Consider the following 27,795-nt stretch of genomic DNA (forward strand, 5'->3'; position numbering starts at 1 on the left):
GAAAAAACAAGATAAAAGATGTCTCTTACAGCAATTTTTTTTTTTTCATAAGCAACACAATATAAGAAGAAAAAGTTCCAATTTAACTCGGCTAATCCATTTCTTGGTAAACTTGATGATTTACGAAACACATCGAATAAATCTCCATAATTACTTGTTCTCAAAATAAAGTTTGAAAGGATAAAAAAGATCCCTAAGGCTATAATTAATAACTCTTTATCACAAAATTGTAATGTAAAATTGCTAATAACTGATATACAAAAATAACACTACAGCCAAAAAGACGAAGAAAAAAATGCTGGATTTTTTACAAGAACAATTTTCTGTTATCTTAGTTTTATTTTGTGCTGTAATTTTGCATCTTTTCATTTTTGTTTTTTGATTATAAAAAGAAAAAGAAAAAGAAAAAGAAGAAAGAAAGAATGAATGAAAGAAAGAAAGAAAGAAACCTACAAGGAGAGAATCCCAATTAGCTTTGGAAAAACATACCTGCATCAAGAACAAATAGATGATTTAGTTTTTGGTGGTGCATCCTCGCAAAGATCACCTCGCGCCATGAAATGAAATCAAAGGAACACAAGATTGGTTAAAAAAATTTAAAACAAAGGGAAAGAAAATTAGCACCATGCCACAGAATTTGTTTGGGAATTCTATAGAAGAATGGTGAATAAGCACCTGTCTTTTTATTAAGTAGGCATAGTAGTTAAAGGTATCACACATGGAGCAACAGACTCGACTGACCGATACAGATCTTGCAATAGGTGTTCTATAGTTTTCAATCATCTTTCTCACGTAAAACACGAGGTAGACTATTACCATTCAGCACAGCATGGTAGATTCGTTTCTCCGCAAGTCCGATATCTGAGAGTGTTAGATTTCCCTGGAGAAGGTGAACAGGTAATTAGACACACGACGAACAAGGATTTATTAACAAAAAGGTTAGTCAGCCTGCGAATCAGTGTTTTTTGGAAGAACAATATATCTTTGGAGTGTATTTAAAGAAAAGGGTAACTAGTCAACAATAAAAAGAGCCATATGTGACCAAGTGATGAATATACTGAATTAGAACTTCTGAATAGATTTGCTTTAGTCGACATGTAGAATAGTTGACATTGAGTTCATGTGCAAAATAAGTTAACTATAGAAACAGAAAGAGCTGATTTCTCAAAGTGATAAAGCCAGTTAAAAATGCCGCAGTTCATTTGAAGCTGTAATAGTTTCAACATAGTCAAACCATTCCACAAGATTACAGGCTATGAATACTAGTCCAACAATATCAATCTGAGAACCAATATTTGAATTGGTGAGGTTCAAACATCCAAAATGTGTCGAAAATAGCATTATCTTATGATCACAATGTGAAATTCGTTGGTATGATACCAGTTAGACCAGGACCAGTAGACAGATAAGCTCATTTAGACCACCTAGATGCTATCTACAATTCTATCTTGATCCATATAGCTCCTATGCGGCCTATATATCTGGCTGACCTTGCTAATTGTATGTTCAGTCCCTCGATTATCAAGCTTGATGGTAACTATCAAAGTCAGCACAAACTCTAAAAACCATATATAAAATATAACTTTTAGTACATCTTTGAGTGTGTCTGCCCTAGAATGTGACCAAGCATACCTCAGTAGCCATTAGCTTCCGTACATTGATGGCATAGAGTTTGGGATCTTCCTTTTCTTGGTCAGAAGGATAATAAACAGGCAAATGGATCACTTCAAGATGATTTACGAATTGACAAAGAAGCAAACAAACATGGCGTACCTGCAAATGTTTATAAAATCGGAGATAAGCAAGAGGGTAAATTAAGAATTAATCAAACATAAAAATTTATAAATTTACTGAAGATGCAAATAGAATAGTAGCTTTCAGAAGGGCCAGACAATCCTGACTTCTGGAAAAGAGAGGGAGTTGAGTGGCCGATGTCTGTGTAGTTAAAATGACAATAAAATGGGATGACTTAAAAACTCTTCTTAATCTATGACATCTGATACTGGTCAAATGTTCCTAAGATTTTGTACGGTTCATCCCGTACTCTTAATCCACATTGTAATGTTCATTTGGTGGGTTGAATGATAAGTCATCAAATAGAAATCATTCCATAGGCAATGACTAGGAGAACCATGTTCTTAGGAATTTAAATTACAACTCTCCATGAATAAGGAGATATTTTCTAGTGCCCATGTCCAAGTGTCCCAGATAGGTGCATAGGGTGTAGATAAGAATCCAAGTATCAGAGGTGAGAATTGCATTCATTGTACATCGTTTTTTTTAATATTATATTACTTCCTAATTTTACTTTCACATATTACTGGTAAATTGCAAGAACAAGGTGATGGGAGACTAATCCATGAACAAATCCTTTTTCAATCAACTAAGCCTTCTCATCATGTGCTCCACCCTCAATAGCCACACACACAAATACAGAGTCAATACAGCAAAAGTCTCTACCAAAATCTTAAAATGCATGTCTCAAGCATCTGGCAAATCTACTAAATAAGCTGAAAATAGAGGGAAAATATTATTCAACAAATGGGTCGCTGATTCCTCACCCCTGATATGGAATCCCATGCTGGACTAAATCTACCATAAGGATACCTAAGAATAACTGGAACCACGGGGGCTTTGGCTAAGAAGGCACCAGATTTGAAAGGAAGGAGATAGTCACCATTTGTAGTGGTTCCCTCTGAAATTGAGAAAATAAATTATTGACACCACATCAACTGAATTAGTTAAATGGAATAAAAGTCATAACTTGCATCTTAATAAATAGTTTAGAAGTTCATGAGAAAACATATTCAAAAAGCAGCTTCATTTGTTTAAATATAGAAAGCTTAACAATGATGGATCTGGTACAGAAGCATGCATAAAAAACTTAATCATGATTGATTTATAGGTCATACAAAAAAAAAGTAGAGACGGGCATTGATGTAAAATAGATCCATACAAGAAGTATACCTGAAGCAAAATTAATAAATAAAATAAGGTAGGTTGATTCTAAGTTACTGAATTTTTGTCTACCACATAGATACATCCCCACTAAAGTAAAGACAATCAACCACATAGGAAGAACAAGCTAATGATATTAAAGTGCTTCTTAGCAAGGAAGGGACAGTTAACGCCACCAATTTGCACTGAAAAATCTCTAGCTTAAATTTTCCTGATATCAGGCAAAATCCTAATTTCCCCATTGGCAGGAGAACCAGGCCAAGCAAATCCTCAGTATCCTCTCCCGGCCATTACTTTTAAAAAATCACCATTTTAGCTATGGTATCTACGCACATTCTTATACCTATAGGCTAGAGCTGAATGTGATGAGGTGATGCAAATTCTAGTCAATAATCAACATGCATACTTAATCCAGCTACAAATTGAATATGAAAAAGTGAATTGATTAAACAAAGTTCAAAAGGTTTGAAGATGATTTATGATTTCAGTCTCAGGGCAAAAAAGGGATGGTCTATAGGCTTATTGTCATACTTGTAGTTGAATGTTATGAGAAAATGTCTTTTGGTCAACAATTGATCAAAACACCATATTTACTTACACCCAAGGTTGACACTATGCTAATACAGTTCATTCAGATTATTTTCAAAGTGCAAAAACTAGCATTGTAAATAGTGGCGAATCAGATCAAGATTGAAAACATGGACTCATTCTAGTTCCAATGTTAGATTGCACAGTTTGTTTACTGACTTGTTCAATACAGAAACGAACTGACTACACAGACCAATTAGAACAGCTTAACCGGTACAATCCAGCTATCAGAAACAAACCAATGAGTACAGCCACCTAGTAATCAATTGAAATTAAAAAGTGTATCTTTTATCAGAAGTATTTTATTATTCAAATGGCCACCTAATTATCTGGTCTTGAGCTAACTACATCAATCACGACATTGAAAAGAAAATGCTGCAGGAGTTTCACCATATTCTGGGTCATGTTTGAGCAAGCATATGAGCTCAGTATTTTCTATTTTTCGAAGGGTAATATGCCTCCCTCCTTGTTTTAGCATCTACCACTGCTTCCTTAATGGTAACCTATTTTCCTAATAATCTGACTAAATGTTGAATTGGCAAGAAACTCATTGAGCTGTGACACTAGAAAGAGTTTATCAGTCTAAAAGCTATAAAATAATAGAAGTCAAAGATAAGAATGAACATAATTGCATACTGACCTGGAAAAAGCAGCATCATTGGGAATTGATAGTCTTTGTGGGCTTTCTGGATTCTTTCTGTCACAATACCTACAGAAATAAAGCAGGAGGGAATTAAAAAAGCATGCAAAACAATGCAGGAAAAATTGAAACAAAACATTACAGCTAATGGGACTGCTAAAGATCCTAGAAATACAAATGAACACCAATCGTCAGAGATCAACGATAAAAGATCTGCATTTCAGACATACAAGTTAATTTTCAATCATTCTAATTCTTCTGATGCTTTCCAATACTATAAGACATGTCCATTATAGTAAACCATTATGAGTTTGATGCACTATAGCTAGTTGTCTTCATTAGAGCTGTATCATTACCAAAACTTTGCCTTTACAGCTTGTTTGTTGCTAGGTTAGTTATTTTAGCAAACAAACAGTACAATATTCATATAAACAGATCAAGGTTCCAAGTATTCCAGAATCTTCTCTTTTCAGTGAGAACTGCTTAAGCAAGAACTTCAGTTTCAGAAAGAATTGGTCAAGAAATTCCCTCATTCCAACAACTTTGGTTAGAACAATCTGAAGTTGAAAATACTTTTTCAATATTCAAAGTGAACCAGGCAAACAGTGCTCAGAGTTGAACCCACTTTTTGCTCAATATCCAACAAAAACTTTTTTTTTCTCATTCGGTTCTAGGGCCAGACCTTTGTTACTTACCTTTATGTATTTCTGCACAGTACTTCCCTAGGCTGTAGGGATTACCTTCTTTGGATCTTCTGTAGGGACGGGCAGTAGCAGCTAGACATGCACAGGGATACAGCTATCATCCAATGGAACACAAGGGAATGAAGGACATAGCAGTCTCTAAAGTATCATTTGAATCCTAAACTATCCACCACCAGAGGTCTTTAGAGAATAACAAGAAATGACATCCAAACACACAAGCTATTGTAAGATATCAGAGAATAGGGTTCAAAGTATGACAAGTGATCACTCTTTCCTCCTTTTGAGATCAGCAAACTGATGTTTCATGCCATAGCACCAGCTGAAACACTGTCCTTTTGGTCATTGTTCCAACTAGTCAACTAGTTTCTAAATACACCAATCAGCATATCTATTCATCCTCTTCATAACATTAAAGATCAAGAATTGCATATCGTGAAGAAATGATAAACCAGTGCTCAATACAGATAATATGATACCAAACTCCAGAACTGTGTAATTGATTAGATTTGCAAAGCAACATACCTGAAACCCCTTTAAAATCAGGCAACTTGGCCTCTCGTTGAACATAGACACAACCAAGGCACTTGCTGCAAACAAAAGCAACAAAGTGTCATCATTCCATATAGTTGATTTATTCAAGTAATTAGAGACATACAGTACATTATCTTTTCTATTGCTCTACATAAATCACGATAATCTATATTACACAACACCTAAGATAAAGTGCAAAATTCGTGTTGCGATGTAATAAGGAAGGGAGAGCTTTACTTCCATTCTGCCATATACAATTTTAGCTCAAAAACTCTGGTAGAATGAAGCTCGAGTTTTACAAATACTTTATGACCAAAGACATGGGGAAGAGTAGAAAATGAAAGAGAATTTAAAAATTATAAATTACTTTTCATCATGATTGACAAATAGATCATTTAGAGAGAGAAAAAGCTTGATAACCTCGCAAGCATGATTAGACACAATAGCTGAATCCAGAGTCATAGCACTATTGTAAATCACTATTGTCAAATAAATTAGCTTTAATTAGTAAACAACAAGTCAAAAAATGAGAAAATAATAGAAGAAAAGTACCTGATGAGACCAACCAAGGGAAGCTTAGCTACTGATCTCTTCAACAAAAATTGTCAAAGTTCAAAATATTAGTTGAAAATTAGAAAGCATAATATCTTCATAATTTCACCTACATTTGTTGGGAAAAAAATAACATACCTTTGCAACAAAACTTGGAAAGGCTGATGACATATGATAAAGAATATCCAAATGAGAAACGTGATTTGAGACAACTGCACCTGGCTTTTCAAATTCATTGACCTAATTTCAAAAATTATGGAGTTTAGGAAAATAATATAAGATATCTAATGTTCTATAGAGGTTCCTACATCTGGAAGAGGAAGATCTCCTAAGCATGAAGAGTTATATTTGTTTAAAAGACCAGTACAGTGACTTAAATCAAGAAACATAGTTTTAGAATAATGGTATTGGATAATGATGCTGTTTAGGATGAACAATAGGGACGTGTAACAGCATGAACTGAACAAGAAACTTTGAATATATTTCACCATCGCCTCATTTTGGTGTCACAAATTATCAGTATTAAAAAATTTGCATATACCTTTGGATCTATTTCACCGTCTTCTCATTTGGTATCACCCTTCATATTCTATCTGACTCAGAAAAATTAAAAAACTTCGCATGTAGAAGGTATTTCTTGATGATTTTTAAGTGGATACATCACTAAGTTGTCGGAAAACATAGATTTTTTGTATTGGATAATGATGCTGTTTCGAACATTCAACATCATGAACTGAACAAGAAACAATAAATCAAGTGGATAGAAAATGAATCAACAACTTAAAACTTGGAGAGATATTTCTAACCCAGTCTGGTAATACCTCATTGTCGAGGCTCCGGCGAGTCTCTTTGATCCAATAAAAACCAAACGTAAAGAGCATTGCTCTAGAGGCAAATCTCCCGCACCGCACAACCACCTCCCTCCTCCACCCCGTCATGTGAGCATAGTCCTCCTGGCCATTCTCCCGACTCGGAGGCGAGAACAGCGTGCAGATCCGGCAGATAAGATAGTAAAGCACGAGTATCAACACCCCTGCAACCACACGAATCGGCACCAGCGTCACCGCTGCGATCCCTAACATGACCTTCTCTGTCGCCGGGAGCTGCCCCCGGCCCATTACACCGTAGGCGTCCCTTCGCACGTAGGGAGCGTACTTCCGCTCCAACTCCTCTAGAGAAATCGGTACCGCGGCGGCGGAGGCGGAGGAGGAGTCGGATTCGAGGAGCGGCTGGTAATCCTTGGGCGTGGCGGATGCGCATCCATCTCCAGGCACAAAGAGGGAGGAGTCAGCTTCAGATCCACCGCCTCCGGCGAGATCGGCCGACGCCATGGAAGGAATACCTAGCGATCGGGGAAGCTGAAGGGGACCGTCGATCGCATGATGAGAGAGAAGAATAGAGAGACTTGATTTGATTGGAGTGGACAGCTCAGGTACGGATATATATATACAGCTGTTTTTCGGAGCATCTTTTTCAAAATACCTTCAAAATTTTATTAATATTAAACTATTTTTTAAATTTTATTTATGATTTAAATACTATTTAATAATATTGATATGTATTTTTTTATTTACACCGGTATTTTTTAGAATTATTTAAAAACGTACTTTTTAAGAAACTACTAAAGGTCAAAAAAACAAAAAGACACCTCATTTATTATTTCACACCTTCTTAAATCAATCTAGAACGATTTTAATTTAAAAAATAAAGATATTATTTTTTCTTTAAATTATCTTTTAATTGTACATGAAATTGAAAAATAAAATTCAAGATTATTTATTTATTTATAAATTTGTTCAAATTTATTTATTAAAAATTTTATCGAGATTTAATTTTTTATTGAGCTAAAGTGACAATGATCTTTAAATGATTATCTAATTCATGAAATTTATATTATTTTTTAAAACTATTATTGATAATTTTAGATTATAAATTTTATGTATTTGATAAAAGATTTTAATAAAATAAATTTATAATTAAATATTATTTAAATTAATAATAGTTATGAAATTTATTAATATTCAAATATATTTATTATATATATATATATTTTTTTTATTATTGAACGAATATAAATCTCATTGATGAAACTGAATATTAAACTTGTTTACAAATATTCATTAACACATATTTTTGACCAAAATGTTTTCCATTAAAAAAGTAATTTTAAAATATCTTGATCAAACTAAACCTAATCTCATAATTACATAGCTGTCAAAATTTAATTAATAAAACCTATAATTTTCTCTATTTTTTATTTTTAAGATTTTTTCGTTTTTTATTTTTCAGATTTTCTATATCTTTTTAATTTTTTTTTACAATTTTAACTCCTTGTGCTACTCTTACTTTCCAAATACAATCAAACAAATATACATAAAAATTAAGTTTAGGGTTTAATTAAGTTAAAGAAAATGAAGAGTGTAGAGGGGGAGCGGAATTGCAAGAAGATGAGGGAGCAGAAGCGGAATAAGAGGCGTTCAGAATATCAACTATATATATATATATAAGAGAGAGGGGAAAATGATCTCTTGGGTGACTAGTGTTGCGTGACCCCGTGAGCGCCGTCCTCGACCCCGCCACCACTGCTGCCGCCCTCACCACACTGTCCAGTCACCGCCGGTCATCGAGTCGGGTGTGATCGACGCGCCACTCGCCGGCGCGTCGGCCGACGTCGGATTCCGACCGAATTGTGGTCGGAATCCGGCGCAATTTGATCGGAAACTGCGCGAGCCACTGTCGGTCGAGTTTCCGATAAGAAATTGCGATCGATTTCCGGCTAAATCGCACGTCAATCCTTCCTCGGCTGGTTTCCGATCGCGATTTGGCCAGAAACCGACCACGATTTGATCAGAAACGCAACCAGCAGTGGCTCACGTGGTTTCCGATCAAATTGCGTTGGATTCCGACCATAATCCGGCCAGAATTCGACGCTGACCAACGCGCCGACGAGCGGTGTGTCGATCGTGCCCAACCTGACGGTCGACGGTAGCCGGACAGTGCGGCGGCAGCGGCGGTGATTCGCGAGCGAAATACTGTGCATTCTCACATAGAGACGGTCAGATTTGCACATGATCTGGGATGGACAATGGATCAGACAGCGCTCACGAGCACGCACAAAAGAGAGGTGCTCACTAGACCATTTCATATATATATATATATATATATATTAAAAAGTCAATGTAAGATGCCGTGAGCAAGAAGGCACGAAATATATAAATATATAATAATGCATCTTGCATTGACTTAGATTCCACGGCCAATTTTAAAAGCTTCAAGTCCTCTGCTGAGTTGTTGGATCCTTGGAACGCCCAAATCATGCCGGCCATCGTCTTCTTAACTCTCTTTTTCCTCGCCTTGCTTCCGCTTCTCGTGCTCAGGGGGAGGAGGAGGCCTCCCCCCAAGAAGCCTCTTCCTCCGGGCTCGCTCGGCGTCCCTTTCGTCGGCCAGAGCTTCGGCCTCCTCCGAGCACTGAGAAGCAACACCGCCGAGCAATGGCTGAAGCGAAGGAGCAGCAAGTACGGGACGATCTTCAAGCTCTCCCTCTTCGGCAGGAACACTGTCTTCCTCGCTGGCCCCGGAGCCAACAAGTTGGTCTTCACGAGCGGCGACCTGGCGCTGCAGCAGCCCAAGTCCTCCACGGCGATCATCGGAAGCAGGAGCCTGCTGGAGCTGATCGGCGAAGAGCACAGGCGCGTCAGGGGTGCACTCATGCAGTTCCTCAAACCCGAAGCGCTCAGGAGGTACGTGGGCATGATCGACGCCGAGGTCCAGCATCACTTGCAGATGAACTGGCTTGGCAAGACCAACGTCAAGGTATATATACATATATATATATATATATATATATATCTTAGGAGTCAAAGAACCTAAAATCCTTGAGTATCAATTGCATTTATTGTTGCTTCCGGAGTATGATAGAGTTGGTTACTATGGGACAGATTTATTGAAATAGACAAAAGTCGAATTTCGACGAAGCCGAGATAATATTCTCTCGTAGTGATCAACTGCAACTTCTCGATTTACCTCCTCATAGATGGTCGTGAGATCAATCGTGTAGAATCGCTGGGTGGTTGACTCCACCTTTTACTGAAGCAGTTATTGTATTTGATATGTGAGTGATGATTGATGATGATGCAGGCGCATCCATTGACAAAGGGTCTCACATTCGACATCATATGCTCATTGATTCTTGGACTTGAAAGAGGGAAAATTCGAGAAGCACTTGTCGAGGACTTCACTGAGATGTTGAATGGTGTGTGGGCAGTGCCGATCAATCTACCCTTCACCAAATTTGGCAAAAGCTTGAGAGCCCGGCGAAGAGCTGCACAATTGATCTCTAGCATCATTCGTCGAAAGAAGACCTTGATGGAGCAAAGAAAGTGTTCCCCTAATGAAGATCTCATCACCTCTTTGCTCAATTTAGGCAGTGATGGAAATTCAGAGCCCTTAACGGAGGAAGAGATCGTCGACAACACAGTCCTCGTCATGTTTGCCGGCCATGATACGTCGTCCACTCTCTTGACTTTCATGATCCGTCATCTTGCCAACGATCCAACCAACTATGCACTTGTTCTTCGCGGTAAGCAACAACCAATTCTGAAAATTCAAACTAGTGTAAAAGAAAAAGAACCCCATGCCTATTAGTTCTCTTGCATTGTCGATGTTAGAGCACGAAGATATCGCGAAGGCCAAAGCTACAAGCGAAGCATTGACATGGGACGACATTAACAAGATGAAACACACATGGCGCTTGGCAATGGAGGTGCTACGGATGATTCCCCCCATCTTTGGGAACTTCAGAAGGGCCCTGAAAGATATCGAATATGAAGGTTTCATCATACCAAAAGGGTGGCAGGTAGTTAAAGAGATCTAACAACTACTTCAGGAAAAGTTTACTTACATGGAACTTGTGTGTAGATCTAATCCTTTTTCGACTATTCGAAGGTACTTTGGGCATCAAGCACCACACAAATGGACGAGAAGATCTTCAAGTCTCCGGACAACTTTGATCCTTCGCGTTTCGAGAATCCATCGTGCATTCCTCCTTACTCCTTTGTGGCGTTCGGCGGAGGAACAAGGATATGCCCCGGAAATGAGTTTGCAAGGATTGAAACCCTGGTTATGATGCATTATCTAGTCACAAGATTCAAGTGGAGATTGAGCGGCAAAGATAATGGTTTTGTGAGGATTCCCCTACCGACACCTACCGATGGACTTCCAATTGATCTCGAGCCTAAGAATTGATCAAAGGTTTAAGACTATGTAATTGCATAACGGAATCATATCATACACTACAAGATTATGTCGAATAAGAATGAAACAAGAAACAAAAGTGGAGTAACCATTTCATTCTCTTCTTTGATAACATAACGGAGTCATATATGTCCATCCATTTGGTTATGTTTGATCCAAACAGGTTACTTCAAGAAGAAAGCATGACTAGAGTATGCGACGATACGCGAATAGTCTTAACAAGCACTCTTTTTAAATAGATTTTGTGCATATATATAGATCTAAACTGATATATTTACAAAGTAAACAAAAACCTTTCATCTTCGATATAAACCCTTCTGAAGCACAGAGTAAATACAGCGAAAGTCTCTATCAAAATCTTAAAATGCATGTCTCAAGCATCTGGCAAATCTACTAAATAAGCTGAAAATAGAGGGAAAATATTATTCAACAAATGGGTCGCTGATTCCTCACCCCTGATATGGAATCCCATGCTGGACTAAATCTACCATAAGGATACCTAAGAATAACTGGAACCACAGGGGCTTTGGCTAAGAAGGCACCAGATTTGAAAGGAAGGAGATAGTCACCATTTGTAGTGGTTCCCTCTGAAATTGAGAAAATAAATTATTGACACCACATCAACTGAATTAGTTAAATGGAATAAAAGTCATAACTTGCATCTTAATAAATAGTTTAGAAGTTCGTAAGAAAACATATCCAAAAAGCAGCTTCATTTGTTTAAATATAGAAAGCTTAACAATGATGGATCTGGTACAGAAGCATGCATAAAGAACTTAAACATGATTGATTTATAGATCCATACAAAAAAATAATGATAAAAAAGTGGGGATGGAGCCCGGTCCCACGGGACCACCAGGGTAAATCGGGAAGCGCATACGGCGGATGTAATTGCATTCCCCATTTGGAGGAAAATCCAATACGTCGTAGCTGGGGAGAAGTATACCGTTGAAGCAAAAAAAAATAATCCATACAAGAAGTATATGAAGCAAAATTAATAAATAAAGTAAGGTTGATTCTAAGTTATTGAGTTTTTGTCTACCACATAGATACATCCCCACTAAAGTAAAGACAATCAACCACATAGGAAGAACAAGCTAATGATATTAAAGTGCTTCTTAGCAAGGAAGGGACAGTTAACGCCACCAATTTGCACTGAAAAATCTCTAGCTTAAATTTTCCTGATATCAGGCAAAATTCTAATTTCCCCATTGGCAGGAGAACCAGGCCAAGCAAATCCTCAGTATCCTCTCCCAGCCATTACTTTTATAGGCTAGCCACATTCTTATACCTATAGCTAAATGTGATGAGGTGATGCAAATTCTAGTCAATAATCAACATGCATACTTAATCCAGCTACAAATTCAAATATGAAAAAGTGAATTGATTAAACAAAGTTCAAAAGGTTTGAAGATGATTTATGATTTCAGTCTCAGGTCAAAAAAGGGATGGTCTATAGGCTTATTGCCATACTTGGAGTTGAATGTTATAAGAAAATGTCTTTTGGTCAACAATTGATCAAAACACCATATTTACTTACACCCAAGGTTGACACTATGCTAATACAGTTCATTCAGATTATTTTCAAAGTGCAAAAACTAGCATTGTAAATAGTGGCGAATCAGATCAAGATTGAAAACATGGACTCATTATAGTTCCAATGTTAGATTGCACAGTTTGTTTACTGACTTGTTCAATACAGAAACGAACTGACTACACAAACCAATTTGAACAGCTTAACCGGTACAATCCAACAATCAGAAACAAACCAATGAGTACAGCCCCTAGTAATCAATTGAGATTAAAAAGTGTATCTTTTATCAGAAGTATTTTATTATTCAAATGGCCACCTAATTATATGGTCTTGAGCTAACTACATCAATCAGGACATTGAAAAGAAAACGCTACAGGAGTTTCACCATATTCTGGGTCATGTTTGAGCAAGCATATGAGCTCAGTGTTTTCTATTTTTCGAAGGGTAATATGCCTCCCTCCTTGTTTTAGCATTTACCACTGCTTCCTTAATGGTAACCTATTTTCCTAATAATCTGACTAAATTTTGAATTGGCAAGAAACTCATTGAGCTGTGACACTAGAAAGAGTTTATCAGTCTAAAAGCTATAAAAATATTAGTAGTCAAAGATAAGAATGAACATAATTGCATACTGACCTTGAAAAAGCAGAATCATTGGGAATTGATAGTCTTTGTGGGCTTTCTGTATTCTTTCTGTCACAATACCTACAGAAATAAAGCAGGAGGGAATTAAAAAAGCATGCAAAACAATGCAGGAAAAATTGAAACAAAACATTACAGCTAATGGGACTGCTAAAGATACTAGAAATACAAATGAACACCAATCGTCAGAGATCAACAATAAAAGATCTGCATTACAGACATATAAGTTAATTTCCAATCGAGGGTCTCTATTCTTTTTTTTTTTTTTCTCAGCACTTATCTCCTTTTGCTTGTCCTATTCCCTAAATACAATCAAACCTAGAAATAAATAAATAATATATATTTTTGTCCCTTCTTGTATATGGCATCTTGCATTCGCTCATGATTTAGATTCCACGAGCATTGTTAAAAGCTTCCAGTCATCTGCAGAGTTGTTGGAATCCTCGGAACGCCCAAATCATGCCGGTCATCGTCTTCATAACTCTCTTTTTCCTCGCCTTGCTTCCGCTTCTCCTGCTCAGGGGGAGGAGGAGGAAGCCTCTTCCTCCGGGCTCGCTCGGCGTCCCTTTCGTCGGACAGAGCTTCGGCCTCCTCCGAGCAATGCGAAGCAACACCGCCGAGCAATGGCTGAGGCGAAGGAGCATCAAGTACGGGCCGATCTTCAAGCTCTCCCTCTTCGGCAGGAACACTGTCTTCCTCGCCGGCCCCGGAGCCAACAAGTTGGTCTTCACGAGCGACGGCCTGGCGCTGCAGCAGCCCAAGTCGGCCACGGCGATCATCGGAAGCAGGAACCTGCTGGAGCTGATCGGCGAAGAGCACAGGCGCGTCAGGGGAGCACTCATGCAGTTCCTCAAACCCGAAGTGCTCAGGAGGTACGTGGGCATGATCGACGACGAGGTCCAGCGTCACCTGCAGATGAACTGGCTTGGCAAGACCAACATCAAGGTATATCTATTAGGAGCTCCTGTGGGACCGGGCCGATCACTTTCAGTGATAGTCAATGGGACTATTTAGGATTTATCATTTTTCTTAGGAGTCTTAGAACCTAAAAGTCAACATGGTCAAATGCCACGTGTGGTAGGTTAGTCGACCGGCCCATTATATGGATTTAAGTCACATGTGTTAAATTTGGTGACCTAGATGGGGAATCAGTCATGTGAGCCTATAGTGCTGCATCAATTGCTCAGTAAACTAAGCATTTTAAAATTGTGAAGGGATGTTTAGGGGACCAAGCACTCATAAGTAGTAAGGAGTATCTTAGAAGTTAAGAACCTAAAAACCAACCTGTCAGATGCCACGTGTGATAGACTAGTCGACCGGCCTATTACATGGATCTAAATCACATGTGTTGACTTTGATGACCTGTATGGGAAATTAGACATGTGAATTTATAGTGCTACATCGGTTGCTCGGGAAGTTAAGCATTCTAAAAGTGAAGGGATGCTTAGGGGGCTAAGCATTCGTAAGTAGCAAGGGGTACTTTAAGAGTCGAGAACCTAGAAGCCAACATGATCAAATATGTCAAGTGTGGCAGGCTAGTCGATCGACCTACTGACATAGATTTAAGTCATATGTGTTGAGTTTGGTGACTTGGATGGGGAATCAGCCATGTAAGCCTATAATGCTACATTGGTTGCTTGGGAAGCTAAGCATTCTAAATGTGAAGGGATGCTTAGAGGACTAAGCACTCATAAGTACCAAAGGGTAGCTTAGGAGTCAAGAACCTAGAAACCAACTTGGTCAGATGTCATGCGTGACAGACTAGTCGACCGGCCTAGTGACATGGATCTAAGCCACATGTGTTGTCTTTGGTGACCTGGATGGAGAATCGACCATGTGAGTCCATAGTGCTACATCGGTTGCTCAGGAAGCTAAGCACTCTAGAAGTAAAGGGATGCTTAGGGGACTGAGCACTCATAAATAGTAAGGGTACCTTAGAAGTCGAGAACCTAAAAATCAATATGGTCAGATGACACGTGTAGTAGGTTAGTCGACCGGCCTAATTCATGAATCTAAATCATATGTGTTGAGTTTGATGACCTGGATGGGGAATCATCCATGTGAGTCATAGTACTACATTGGTTGCTGAAGCTAAGCACTCTATAAGTGAAGGGATGCTTAGGGGACTAAGCACTCGTAAATAATAAGGTGTACCTTAGGAGTCGAGAACCTAAAAGCCAATATGGCTAGATGCCACTAGGCTAGTTGACTGGCCTACTGACATGGATTTAAATCATATGTGTTGAGTTTGATGACCTGGATGGGGCTTATGTGAGCCATAGTGCTACATCGATTGCTCGAGAAGCTAAGCACTCTAACAATGAAGGGATGCTTAGGGAGTTGAGCACTCGTAAGTAACAAGGGGTAGCTTAGAATTCGAGCACCTAGAAGTCAAACGTGTGGCAAGTTAGTCGACCGACCTATTGACATGGATCTAAGCTACATGTGTTGATTTTGGTAACTTGGATGGAGAATCAACAATGTGAGCCCATAGTGCTACATCAGTTGCTAAGCACACTATGTCAACCCTAAAATCTCTAGCACACTAGAAGTGAAAGCACTTGTAAGTAGCAAGGGTATCTTAGGAGTCGAGCACCTAGAAGCCAACATGGTGAGATGCCACGTGTGTTGAGTTTGGTGACCTAGATGGGGAATCCTTCTTGAGTATGAATTGCAATTATTGTATTTGATATGGGAGTGATTGATGATGATGCAGGTGCATCCATTGATGAAGGTTCTCACATTCGACATCATATGCTCAGTGATTCTTGGGCTTGAGAGAGGGAAAATTCGAGAAGCTCTCGTCGAGGACTTCACCGAGATGTTGAATGGGGTATGGGCAGTGCCGATCAATCTACCGTTCACCCAATTCGGCAAAAGCTTGAGAGCCAGGCGAAGAGCTACACAATTGATCTCTAGCATCGTTCGTCGAAAGAAGACCTTGATGGAGCAAAGAAAGTGTTCCCCATGATGAAGATCTCATCACCTCTTTACTCAATTTAGGCAGTGATGGAAATTCAGAGCCCTTAACGGAGGAAGACATCGTCGACAACACAATCCTCGTCATGTTTGCCGGCCATGATACTTCATCCACTCTCTTGACCTTCATGATCCGTCATCTTGCCAACGATCCAACCAACTATGCACTTGTTCTTCGCGGTAAGCAACAACCAATTCTGAAAATTCAAACTAGTGTAAAAGAAAAAGAACCCCATGCCTATTAGTTCTCTTGCATTGTCGATGTTAGAGCATGAAGATATCGCGAAGGCCAAAGCTACAAGCAAAGCATTGACATGGGACGACATTAACAAGATGAAACACACATGGCGCTTGGCGATGGAGGTGCTACGGATGATTCCTCCCATCTTTGGGAACTTCAGAAGGGCCCTGAAAGATATCGAATATGAAGGCTTCATCATACCGAAAGGGTGGCAGGTAGTCAAAGAGATCTAACAGCTACTTCAGGAAAAGTTTACTTACATGGAACTTGTGTGTAGATCTAATCCTTTTTCGACTATTTGAAGGTACTTTGGGCATCAAGCACCACGCAAATGGATGAGAAGATCTTCAAGTCTCCGGACAACTTTGATCCTTCGCGTTTCGAGAATCCATCGTGCATTCCTCCTTACTCCTTTGTGGCATTCGGCGGAGGAACAAGGATATGCCCCGGAAATGAGTTTGCAAGGATTGAAACCCTGGTTATGATGCATTATGTAGTCACAAGATTCAAGTGGAGATTGAGCGGCAAAGATAATGGTTTTGCGAGGATTCCCCTACCGACACCTACCGATGGACTTCCAATTGATCTCGAGCCTAAGAATTGATCAAAGGTTTAAGACTATGTAAATGCATAACGGAATCTTATCATACACTATAAGATTATGTCGAATAAGAATGAAACAAGAAACGAAAGAACCGAAAGTGGAGTAACCATTTCATTCTCTTCTTCGATAACATAACGGAGTCATATATGTCCATCCATTTGGTTATGTTTGATCCAAACAACAGGTTACTTCAAGAAGAATGCATGACAAGAGTATGCGACGATACGCGAATAGTTTTAAATAGATTTTGTGCATATATATAGATCCAAACTGATATATTTACAAAGTAAACAAAAACCTTTCATCGTCGATATAAACCCTTCTGAAGCGCTGTAGAATAATCCCCGAATTGGAGGTCGGTCGGGGGATACAACACGAAAACATAAGAAACAGGCACACTGATGCGGTCGTTTATCCTTGCGGTGTTCTTTGAGCTAGAAAACTTGCCGAAACTTGATTCGTCGAAGCAAAACGATTGGGTAAGAAAGAAAAAACACTCCCTTGCCAATTTCTCCACCTGAAAGAACCATGATTCTCATGAGCATTGAATCCCTACTGAAAAGTTAAGGCAGCAGAAAGATCGAAAATACGACTAGCGAAAGAAATAATGATTCTCAACGACGAATAAAGAGACCAAAACAATAAACATGTTTCTCTAACAAGGTCAGTTTTTTATGGAAAATTCTTAGTTGAGCCTGCTTATCGTTATCAACTAAGTCGACCAACCTTTCTGCGATTGTCAACTTGTTTGCAGTTCAAACAGGCTAGATGCCTCGAATTGTCAGCAAATATTATGTTAACTATTTCGAATGCTAGTTAAAATTTTAAGATTCAGAACGTTAGCCATACCTGTAGCTGTGTGAATTTGACGTTGTTGATGGTTACAATTACCCGAAGATCAAACAAAGTGTCAGCCAAAATTTTGACAGCGAGATGACGGAATAAATTCTGTAAAAGATGGCCATGCCTCGTCGCATCGTCCTCAATGTCAGCGAACCATAATACGCACCTAACTTGCTCCCAAGGAATTGAAATTTCATTGCTTTTCGTAATCGCATACCAGGGTTCAGCTACATCCCACAACACTGTGATCCCAAGTGATTCCACAAATTCAGAGTATGAGCGATGTGTAGTGGTAATTATCTTGTTCGCATCATAAATTTCCGCGAGGTTAGCCGAGAAAAATAGATCATTGTCATTCAAGACAAGAACACACTCGTAGGATGTCGTCGGAAGCAACTGCAAGAAGGAATCAGCAGAAGTAGTTGCATCTTCTTGTAAGCAGAAATTGGATGCTCTCCTACTACTGCTATAGTCGTGTAGGAAGAAACATGCATTTCCATTCCGACATCCCTGCACATTCACCGAATATTAAATACAGTATCGGAAATGAAAGTTAAGCAACAGATTTCAAGGAAATTAAATTTACAAATAATCTCATGAACCAAGGAGAATGTACCGAAATAATAAAAAAAAATCACCAAATATGATATCATTTTATAGAGATGCACAAAGAATTATAGAAAACTTGTGTAACACATAACACATCAATTACTTCAGTCGATGCAGCCGTAACATTTAGCATAGTTTCCTGCGCATGCAATTGCAATGTGATAGACAAAATATCAAAGTCAGTAGCCTTTAAAAACTCGATACGAGAAGTGATCCAAATGAAACAGATTGCATCAATTTGAACTGAATCTGGCCAACTTCTCAAAGAATAAAGAGCCGAGGCAACTACGATACTGATAGACAGAAAGAGAAACAGAAAAAAAATATATAGCAGATATCAATTTCGATACTGTAAAAGAAATCAAATCTGATTCACAACTAGTCACTGTATAGGCATGCGTTTTCTAACCGAGTGCCATCTTTCTACTCCAAGGATCGATAAAATCTAAGCTGAAAGTACTAGCGTGTAAGTACCTGAAATGTATGGAAAAACCTGCAAAGTGGTCTCTGGGCCTGATATGAATGAGAATAGAGACAAAGGTCTCCCTTGCTGCATGCTCCAATCGCAAAGAATTTACAAATAGCAGGCTCATTGGCTTGAGAAACAGTTGCGGTGTCGTGCAGAAAACCAGATGTATCTTCCAAATATTGCAGTCGCATCTGTTTGAACACGGTTGAATATAAGTGACAATGAGAGTTGCTTTCTTGTTGCAAAGAAAATTCAGGTAAGAGGAGTTTTCGAAACGTACTTCTTTGATAAGATTTTTCAGTTTCTCAGATACAGACATGGCACCAAAATCATCAGGAGCAACATATGGTAAAGCGATACATTTTCGTCTAGTTACGGTATCAAGGTTCTCGTCTTCCAGTGTTAGGGCATCCAAGTCTGTTGCTGGCTCAGATTGCAAAATGCATGTGTGCTTAAATGCATATGGCTCAAAGTAACAGGGAATTTCAATTTTTGCAAGAAACGATGGCCTAAATCGATGCAGTATCTCCACAGTTTCTTCATCTGCAGAAAATGAATTCACTTAAGGAAAAAAAGCAAAAGTGGGCATCGATAGACTCTAGATATTTGCTCACAAATTTCAGAGAGACTGTGCAGTGACGTCTGAATAAGGTTGTGAAACGAGCACCATTCCTCTTCTAGTTTAGAAAACAAAACTTCTGAATATGGCGATTCATCAACATTAACGACTTGCTTTAGTCTTTCCAGACGGTGCTTGTCCTTAAAGAATCAAGTCAAACACAAAAGAGAAGTTTAAAATCACTGGCCTAGTATTCGGTAAAAATACTACAAGAATGCATGCATATGCCATAAAGGAATTCTCACCTATGGATTAGAGAAAATGTGTAAAAGCGATACAAAATATTGTTCTATATATATAAACAAAAAACTAAATTGATGAGTTAATCTATGAAACTTTTGGAAAGGGTAACTAAGAGAATAATGGGATATAAAACAATAATTTGGTTTAGTGCCCAAAAAAACAAATGCAGATGTTTTTATTTAATAAGAAAAATAATAGAGAAATCAGAAAGAAAAAAAATTCACATATGATTTTTATTGATCTAGAAGCTTTTGGTGTCACGGTAAAGTTATTTGGTGAAAGTATAAATAATTCAATGCTTAAATTGTGAATAAAATCTTGATAAACTAAAACTTTTATCATAAATTAAACTAAAAGAAAATAAAAAATGTAATCTTAAATAAGAGAATACTTCAGTTCGATGGGCAAGAAAATACTGCAAGAGTTTTAGATATATTAATTTATTGTACACAAGGAGATGTTGATGAAGATATCGTCAATGTCATAGATAATAAATGGTTGAAATGGAGAAAGTTCTATAGTCTTGTATGACTGTCATTCACGTCTTCAGGTAAACAAGAAAACTTTATAAGATTGTGAAGATCGTTCATACTTTACGGTAATGAGCAGGTAAAAATAGTTATCGTTTGTGTATCTGAAGTCCCCAAGTATATTTTTAAAATGGTTTTTTTTTAATTACCTTAAAAACCCGCTCCCAAAATTGAAAGGCACACAAATTTGCCATCAATGAAACTTCCTTCTTTGCAATGGGCTTGCTGATGCTACTATCGAAGTAATTTTCTACATACTTTGAAAAAGAAGATAGGAAAATTGTCAGACAAAGAAAATCACGGATATCAAATAAGCAACTAGTTTCCGTACCAAATTTTGATTGCCGAAAGGATGATAAATTGGAGGTGGTTGGACGTCCATTAGGATACTGATAAGGATTCCCTCACGAAGTATCCCAACCTGACCAAACTTCAATGCCAGCATCGAAGCATCAAAAGAAAGAGGCAAACTATCAAGCAAACGCCCATAGAACGTTGGCTCGTAGTGGCCTCTGCTAGAAACAGGCTTTTCCAATGCGTTTATTTTGACTAGCAAACTAAGAGAATCCTCCACGATATCCATCTCTGGAGGATCCATAACTTTCTGCAATAAGACTGCCATATGGCAAAGGTCAAGTGTTAGGCCTCTAAAGCACTCAGCAAATATTACATAAATTCATCTTGGTGCATGTCGAAATGTGTTAAAGCATGTCGACTGTTGTCACAAATGATATTTGTTAACATGAATGGCAAAGGTAGCATAGGAGAGATTACCCATGTCGCCGGTTACAGTACCAGATTTCAAGTCATCCTTGTCATAAAAGATAAGTAAACAAGACTCGATCTCATCATTTTGAGTTCAAGTAGACTTATAAAACCAAATTAGCAAGTAAAATTAAATGTAAACTTCACCTTTGGGATCATTAATTGGTTTAGACTCTGAGCAGCAAATCATGAGTACCTGCTGCCTCAATGATAATCTCAATATTGCAGGATCTTCATGATCATTTAAATTATTATAGAATGATCTTGTGACTAACCGATATATTTCACCATCACAGGTTCGACCAGTTCGCCCCTTACGTTGCTCGGCCTGAAATTTCCTTGAGCATGCATATCAGCAAGAAATCTTACAACACTAAAAACCCAAAATGAAAATAACTAATCACCTGTGATTTAGACACCCAAACAAGCTTAGAGAAATCCGCTTTTCTGCCAGGATCCCAGAAAATTTGTAAAGATCGGCACGAATCAATTACATAAGCTACTCCAGGTATCGTGACTGATGATTCAGCAATATTTGTTGCTAGTATCACCTGTTCTTCAAATAAAGGAATAGTGAAGAACGATCAGCATTATTTTGGGAGGCAATTTTAGAAAAGTAATACAGCATATTATAGAATTAAGTAATTTTCTTCCAAATAAATTGGCAGAACTTCCGAAGCATGTTAAAAAATGCATATGTAGGTCAATATGGAATGTTACGGCAACAACAAACAAATTTGAGAAAATCTTGTCAGTGAATACGCATTATTCAATAATATCCAAACTTTCAGTAAATATTTAATGACTTGCTAAATCATAGTTAGTTCCTGATGTGTATCCTCGATATAATTGAAATTGCCATTGCTTTCTTCCATTTAATATTTTTGATCCTCAAATGCTTACTTTAGACACTCATTCAAACTAAATGCATGCATGTCAAATTGCTCCCACAAATTAAATTTGCCATCACTTAGTTGTTAAAATCATGTGGCTACCTGTTCACATATCTTATGACACATTATGATTCACATGAAAATGATATGTTTTTATATGTGAATCAAAATTTAAAAGGACCATGACAATTCGGTCTGTTTCAATATGTATCTTAGTTTATATGATTCTAAAGAAAAGAAAGAAAAAAAACCCCCACTAAATAGTAATCCAACTAATCAAAAGTAACTTAACCCAGTAGTCACTATAAAAGAACAAAAAGGTGAATCTCGTCTTATACTATAGAAATTTAAAGACAAAGATAATGAAATCTTAAAGTTAACAACGACAAGCAAAAAAGAAAATTTTATCACGGTGAGACACAATAACTGAGAAGAACAAGTCATATTGATACTCCAAATGACAAGGGTGAAATCGGTAGGAACTTAGAAGGCATGTCATGTGCACAAAAATGTATTTTGGCTGGTTCTGTCAATGATATAGGAATAGTTAAAATACAAATAGTATAAAATTTCAATCTCCTAGGAAAGATAAAAATAATTAAAATAACATTTTTCTTAGCTGCCTGTGCCTAAGAGAGCTAAAACATACAAGGCCAGGTTGGTGCTTAATGCTCTACTTCATTTATGATTCTCTGACATTCATATTAGCTTATAGTAAATAAATTACAAGTTGTTTTGCCAACTCAAAGAATTAACTGATCATCAAATGAGATAGCAAAAAATAGTTTGACAAACAACAATGTAACTACTATAGATTACCTTACGTTGAGATTGGCAGACTTTCATTGCTAACAGTGCTTGATTAGTGTCAATGCTTCGGTGAAGAATGTGTATTTTGAAGAGCGAACTATGATGTTGTAAACGAACCCATTGCTGCTCCAGAGAATAATATGTTGGGAGGAATACCAATATACTTTTTTCAATGTCTTCTTCACTTATATGAATATGCATCACTAACTTGTCAATAATTTCATGTAATTCAGGTTTAATATCAGCATCACCAAGTACCCTTTCTGAACAGCATGTCGATGACACTGAATCTAAATCCATGCCCAGATGCTCTGCAACCTGATCAGGATATCCAATTCAGTAATTATCTATATGATATGGAAAGTTGACAGATTTCTGTTACTAGAATCATGCAGCACTAACAATATTAGCTTAAAAATATGATCCAAATTGCAGGCACAGGAAAAAATGAGAGCAATATTTTATCATAAGGAATACATAATACAAAAAAAAATGGACATCTTTGGAGAAATCTTCATTTCACCACCAGTATTACCTCTTTTTGCAAAATGCCCTCGACTTTCAAAATCATAAAATATGCCAGAGTTCAACAAGAAAAATGCTGGAGATATTTTGGGGAAATTTTCATTTCACCTTCTGTAGGTTACCTCTTTTTCCAAACTGCCCTCAGACTTAATCAACAATTTTCCAAAGTTTTCAACCCTGGAACCATTCACCCTCAATATCATCTTCTCATCCATCATAGGATTCTCCTCTACCACAATCATGACATTGGAACTAATATCAATCTTAATGGTTCCAATTATCTCCTTTGGCCATGTGAACTTTAAGTTCTTGTTGGCTCTCGACAACGATCCAAGTCTCCAACTACAGATGAGAGGAATGTGATATTATTAGTGTGTTTACTATTTGTTGTGCCTCTAGTTTCATGAGGATGTCAAATCAGTTGTGCAAGACGTTTGCTAACAGCTGATTTTACCCAATAGAAACTGCTGTGTTTACATCAATGTTAGGCATGTCCAAAAGATATCTACTGATAGATTGATTGACCCTAGACGAGGAGTGACAATTTAAATTTTATGTGGGCTGGAATTACCAAATCAAAATCTTTGAAGCTTCCAAACAACATAGGCCACAAGGATTAGTCTTTTAGCAGAACAAGCATATTTTATGACATTTAGCTTTTTTACTTGGCTGGAAAAATCAAGAGGAATGGGGGAAGGAAAGGAAACGGACAAGACTAAGTCATGCAATGTGATAAAGTAAATTGATTACTAATAGGTAAGCCGCCAGCCACACACCATAAATGGTTATGATTACCAGGGAAGTGAAATATCAAAGTTTGAGCCCCTTGCTTGAATATGTGAATTTGGCATCCTTAAGCAAGGTCAGCCTATCAAACGATGTAGATCCTGTTACTTCTTCCCCATAAGGTATCAACAATTCAAAATTTTGTCAAGCAGTTAATCAAATCTAATCAAGCAATGAAGCATAGCATTAGTATATGCAAGATATGAGTCTTAAACTCACCATCAACATTCAACATCATATTAATGAGAATGAGCAAATTTAACTAACCTGATCAAGATAGAGAACCTTCCTCTGGAAGATGCTATTCTGTTGTGGCGCATTTGGTATTGCAATAACTTCCACTCTTTCACCCCTCCCAAGATCTTTAAAATAATCCTTATATCTTGTAATATCAGCTGTGGCAGACATGAGAACAACCCTAGGCAAAATTGGAGCAACGTGAGTCTCTAGCATGAAGACGAATTCACATAACTAAAAGAAAGCTGTTAAAACAATAGGTCGTGTATTTTTCAGATAACATATCAGATGTCCCATGACAGTGTGACCATCTGCTTATGAAGAAATAATAGCATATAACTAGATATGGTTGTCTTAGGCATTGAATTAGCACAATGCCACTCACACGACCAAAGTAAGATCTGATAATGTTTTGACACACTTTATAAATATAAACCTTGTGCCAAGCATCAAAAACCATGCAATGAAACAAAGACCACAATGAAGAATATGGGCAAAGCCCCACTTTCCATGGAAAAATAAGAGCATTGACCACAATAGGAAATTTGAGAAATGGGAAACAGAAGATGGTACCAACCTCATGTCCTTGTTTTTCATCATAAGCAGTTTAACACAGGCAAGAAGAAGATCAGATTCTACCGATCGTTCATGCACTTCATCAAGAATTATAACCTTATACTTTAGAGCAATCAAACCCTTATCGCGCATTTGTTCCAGTACAACACCAGCAGTTTTGAAGACAATTTTTGATCTGTAACAGGATAGAAGGAAAAAAGTAAGCATCCTAAAGTTCATAATCAACTTGAGAAGGAACATTCATCTTCATACTATCCAATATCATAGACTCTACGAGATGGAGAATTTTAGGCGACGCAGACACACCGGAAGAATAGAGATCAAATATGTTAGATGCCAATCAAGAAAAATAAATGAGTAGTAACAGATGATACTTGCTAAATGTGATATGGAATTACTATCCTTGTCTTTCTCATCAACAATATACAATCTAACACTAAAAGAACAAAAGAAAAGACTATTTAGTGCAATTAAACCCTTATCGCGCATTTGTTCCAGTACAACACCAGCAGTTTTGAAGACAATTTTTTATCTGTAACAGGATGGAAGGAAAAAAGTAAGCATCCTAAAGTTCATAATCAACTCGAGAAGGAACATTCATCTTCATGCTATCCAATATCATAGACTCTACGAGATGGAGAATTTTAGGTGAAGCAGACACACCGGAAGAATAGAGATCAAATATGTTAGATGCCAATCAAGAAAAATAAATGAGTAGTAACAGATGATACTTGCTAAATGTAATATGGAATTACTATCCTTGTCTTTCTCATCAACAATATACAATCTAACACTAAAAGAACGAAAGAAAAGAAATAGGAAAACAACTAAAGAAAATCTCATTTTCCATGGCACTTTTGAAGGAGCAAATACCGATTTGGGCCAAGGTCGGAGACATTTGAGTGCCCTATGTGATATCCAACCTCATGTCCAACTTCACAATTACGTGCTTTAGCTACCATTCCTGCTATTACAACAACAGCAAATCTTCTAGGTTGTGTGCACAATATCGGTTCAACATTTTCTTCAAGCAAGAATTGTGGAACTTGGGAACTTTTTCCTGTAACATAGTGGAACAATAACAATAAATGATGATAAAGAACCAAAGTACAACTTTACAAGATTGATAAAACAATATTTGTACAAACTAAACGATCCAAACATGTTGACAATGAGGAACTAGCCAGTGGTACACTAAATAGCTCAATTACACCATGAGACAATTTTCTTCTAACAAAGAATCCACCAAGAAGAAACAAAGTATAATTATGAAAATATCCACCTTTAGGAGCAAGAAGGAATTTACCTTACTCAAAATACATGAAATTCATATTCAAAAAAAAACATAAGCTTCATTCATTCCATAAATCTATCATGATCAAAAAATCCTTAACAAAGTTACAGTGATTAAAAGAGTAAATAATCTAACAAAAATTATGCCATATGCATTCAACCGTGCATACACACACAAACAATTAAGTTTAATTTTTTGTGCGTACACACACAAAAAATTTTGTCAATCTTAAAAAAAAAGTGTCAGAGAGGCCATTTAGATGCCATGATTTAAAAATAGATATTTTAAACGAGAGAATTTTATTTTGCCACCCATAGTTCACCTACATTTTATTTTTCTCTATATAATTTAGCATATTACTCATAGTTTACAGAACAGAAATAAAAATGCCCCCCTTCTCCGTCAACATTAATGGAAAGGATACTATTCATTCAAGTGCAATACATGCTACGAGACCTGACTAGAATGACAAAAATTATAACGTTTTATATTCGTCAATTAAATTGTTCAACGTGCTTTCTGAACTTTTATGTTCTTCAATATTCTTCTTCTGAAATTGTTTTGGGCTCCATCATCATTTATCCTCAAATGAGCTCAAATCTAAAAGAAATCATTCCTCATCTGTTAGTATGTTTGAAATTGTTTCCTTCCCTCTTTTTTTTTACCTATTGTCATATGATTTGATTGTTTGGTATTTTCTGTTATGTGTTCCATTAACTATCTCTATCATAAAAAAGTTATAGTTGTAAAAACCTGACTTCCTTATCATACAATTCCTTGTCATCCTTATGAAACAACTTTAAATAAACAAACAATGAATTCACCAAATTAAACTTTATTTTGCGATACACAACACCAAGCATTGTGTTCTCTTGGAACAAGTTATAGAAAGTTAACTATGAAGCAATTAGTGATGATTATGAACTACCAGTGCACATGGATCTTTATGTTATCCAAAATCAAGACAGAGAAAAGAAAAGGAACCATCTTTAGCATGAACATCGATAAAGGAAAAGAATTTCTCTCACACAACGCAATGTCAACACAATGCAACTGGCAAAAGCACCAAAGAGGACTTCAAATGAAACCTAAGTCGAGGCACGATCAGCAAAGCATCTAAGTCATACCGCAACCGGTATCGCCGACGATGAGGGTCACTCGATTCTCCTGGACCTTGGCGACGATCTTCTCGCGGAGAGCCATGACGGGGAGCGGCGGACGGCGGCCGGCGGCGGTATTGGAAGAAGAGGAGGAGGAGGCTCCCCTCGGCGTCTTCCCCATCGTACTTCGAGGCGAAGAAAGCGGAGGAGACGGCGCTGTCGCCGCCACTTTCCTCTCGCCCTGCTTTTTGAAGTCACGGACCGACCCAT

General features: G+C 37.5%; 3 protein-coding genes and 1 pseudogene across 5 annotated transcripts; 2 read left to right on the forward strand and 2 right to left on the reverse strand.

Annotated features, from left to right (window-relative positions):
• Window positions 1–648: 648 nt before the first annotated feature.
• Window positions 649–7,369, reverse strand: LOC141834769 (lysophospholipid acyltransferase LPEAT1-like). Its single transcript, XM_074722124.1, has 8 exons — window positions 6,795–7,369; window positions 6,112–6,213; window positions 5,974–6,011; window positions 5,413–5,477; window positions 4,187–4,255; window positions 2,562–2,695; window positions 1,633–1,773; window positions 649–880 (listed from the first exon to the last, which is right to left on the reverse strand). Exons 1-8 carry the CDS (start codon window positions 7,302–7,304, stop codon window positions 776–778), a joined length of 1,164 nt encoding a protein of 387 aa, XP_074578225.1. The 5' UTR covers window positions 7,305–7,369; the 3' UTR covers window positions 649–775.
• Window positions 7,370–9,218: 1,849 nt separating this feature from the next.
• On the forward strand, window positions 9,219–11,338 carry LOC141835146 (cytochrome P450 716B1-like). 3 transcript variants are annotated; one of them, XM_074722574.1, is made up of 4 exons: window positions 9,219–9,786; window positions 10,111–10,552; window positions 10,641–10,828; window positions 10,918–11,338. In XM_074722574.1, exons 1-4 carry the CDS (start codon window positions 9,289–9,291, stop codon window positions 11,215–11,217), a joined length of 1,428 nt encoding a protein of 475 aa, XP_074578675.1. In that variant the 5' UTR covers window positions 9,219–9,288; the 3' UTR covers window positions 11,218–11,338. The 3 variants fall into 3 exon arrangements, with proteins under 3 accessions (XP_074578675.1, XP_074578676.1, XP_074578677.1); XM_074722575.1 differs by having other exon boundaries at window positions 10,641–10,824; XM_074722576.1 differs by having other exon boundaries at window positions 10,641–10,821.
• A 2,523-nt stretch (window positions 11,339–13,861) lies between these two features.
• Window positions 13,862–17,309, forward strand: LOC141835398 (cytochrome P450 716B1-like; annotated as a pseudogene).
• Window positions 17,310–17,353: 44 nt separating this feature from the next.
• On the reverse strand, window positions 17,354–27,706 carry LOC141835399 (zinc finger CCCH domain-containing protein 4). The gene is given in 14 exon segments (XM_074722856.1): window positions 17,354–17,743; window positions 18,076–18,579; window positions 19,153–19,338; window positions 19,428–19,690; window positions 19,762–19,906; window positions 20,689–20,828; window positions 20,831–21,154; window positions 21,452–21,632; window positions 21,709–21,855; window positions 23,017–23,325; window positions 24,586–24,736; window positions 25,133–25,306; window positions 26,005–26,191; window positions 27,553–27,706. Coding segments are annotated over 14 exon segments (3,081 nt in total). The 3' UTR covers window positions 17,354–17,527.
• Window positions 27,707–27,795: the final 89 nt, after the last annotated feature.

This window comes from Curcuma longa, chromosome 9 (genome assembly GCF_044706935.1).
Source record: "Curcuma longa cultivar G26 ecotype Majalengka, Jawa Barat chromosome 9, ITB_CL_G26_1.1, whole genome shotgun sequence".
Taxonomy (NCBI): Eukaryota; Viridiplantae; Streptophyta; class Magnoliopsida; order Zingiberales; family Zingiberaceae; genus Curcuma; species Curcuma longa.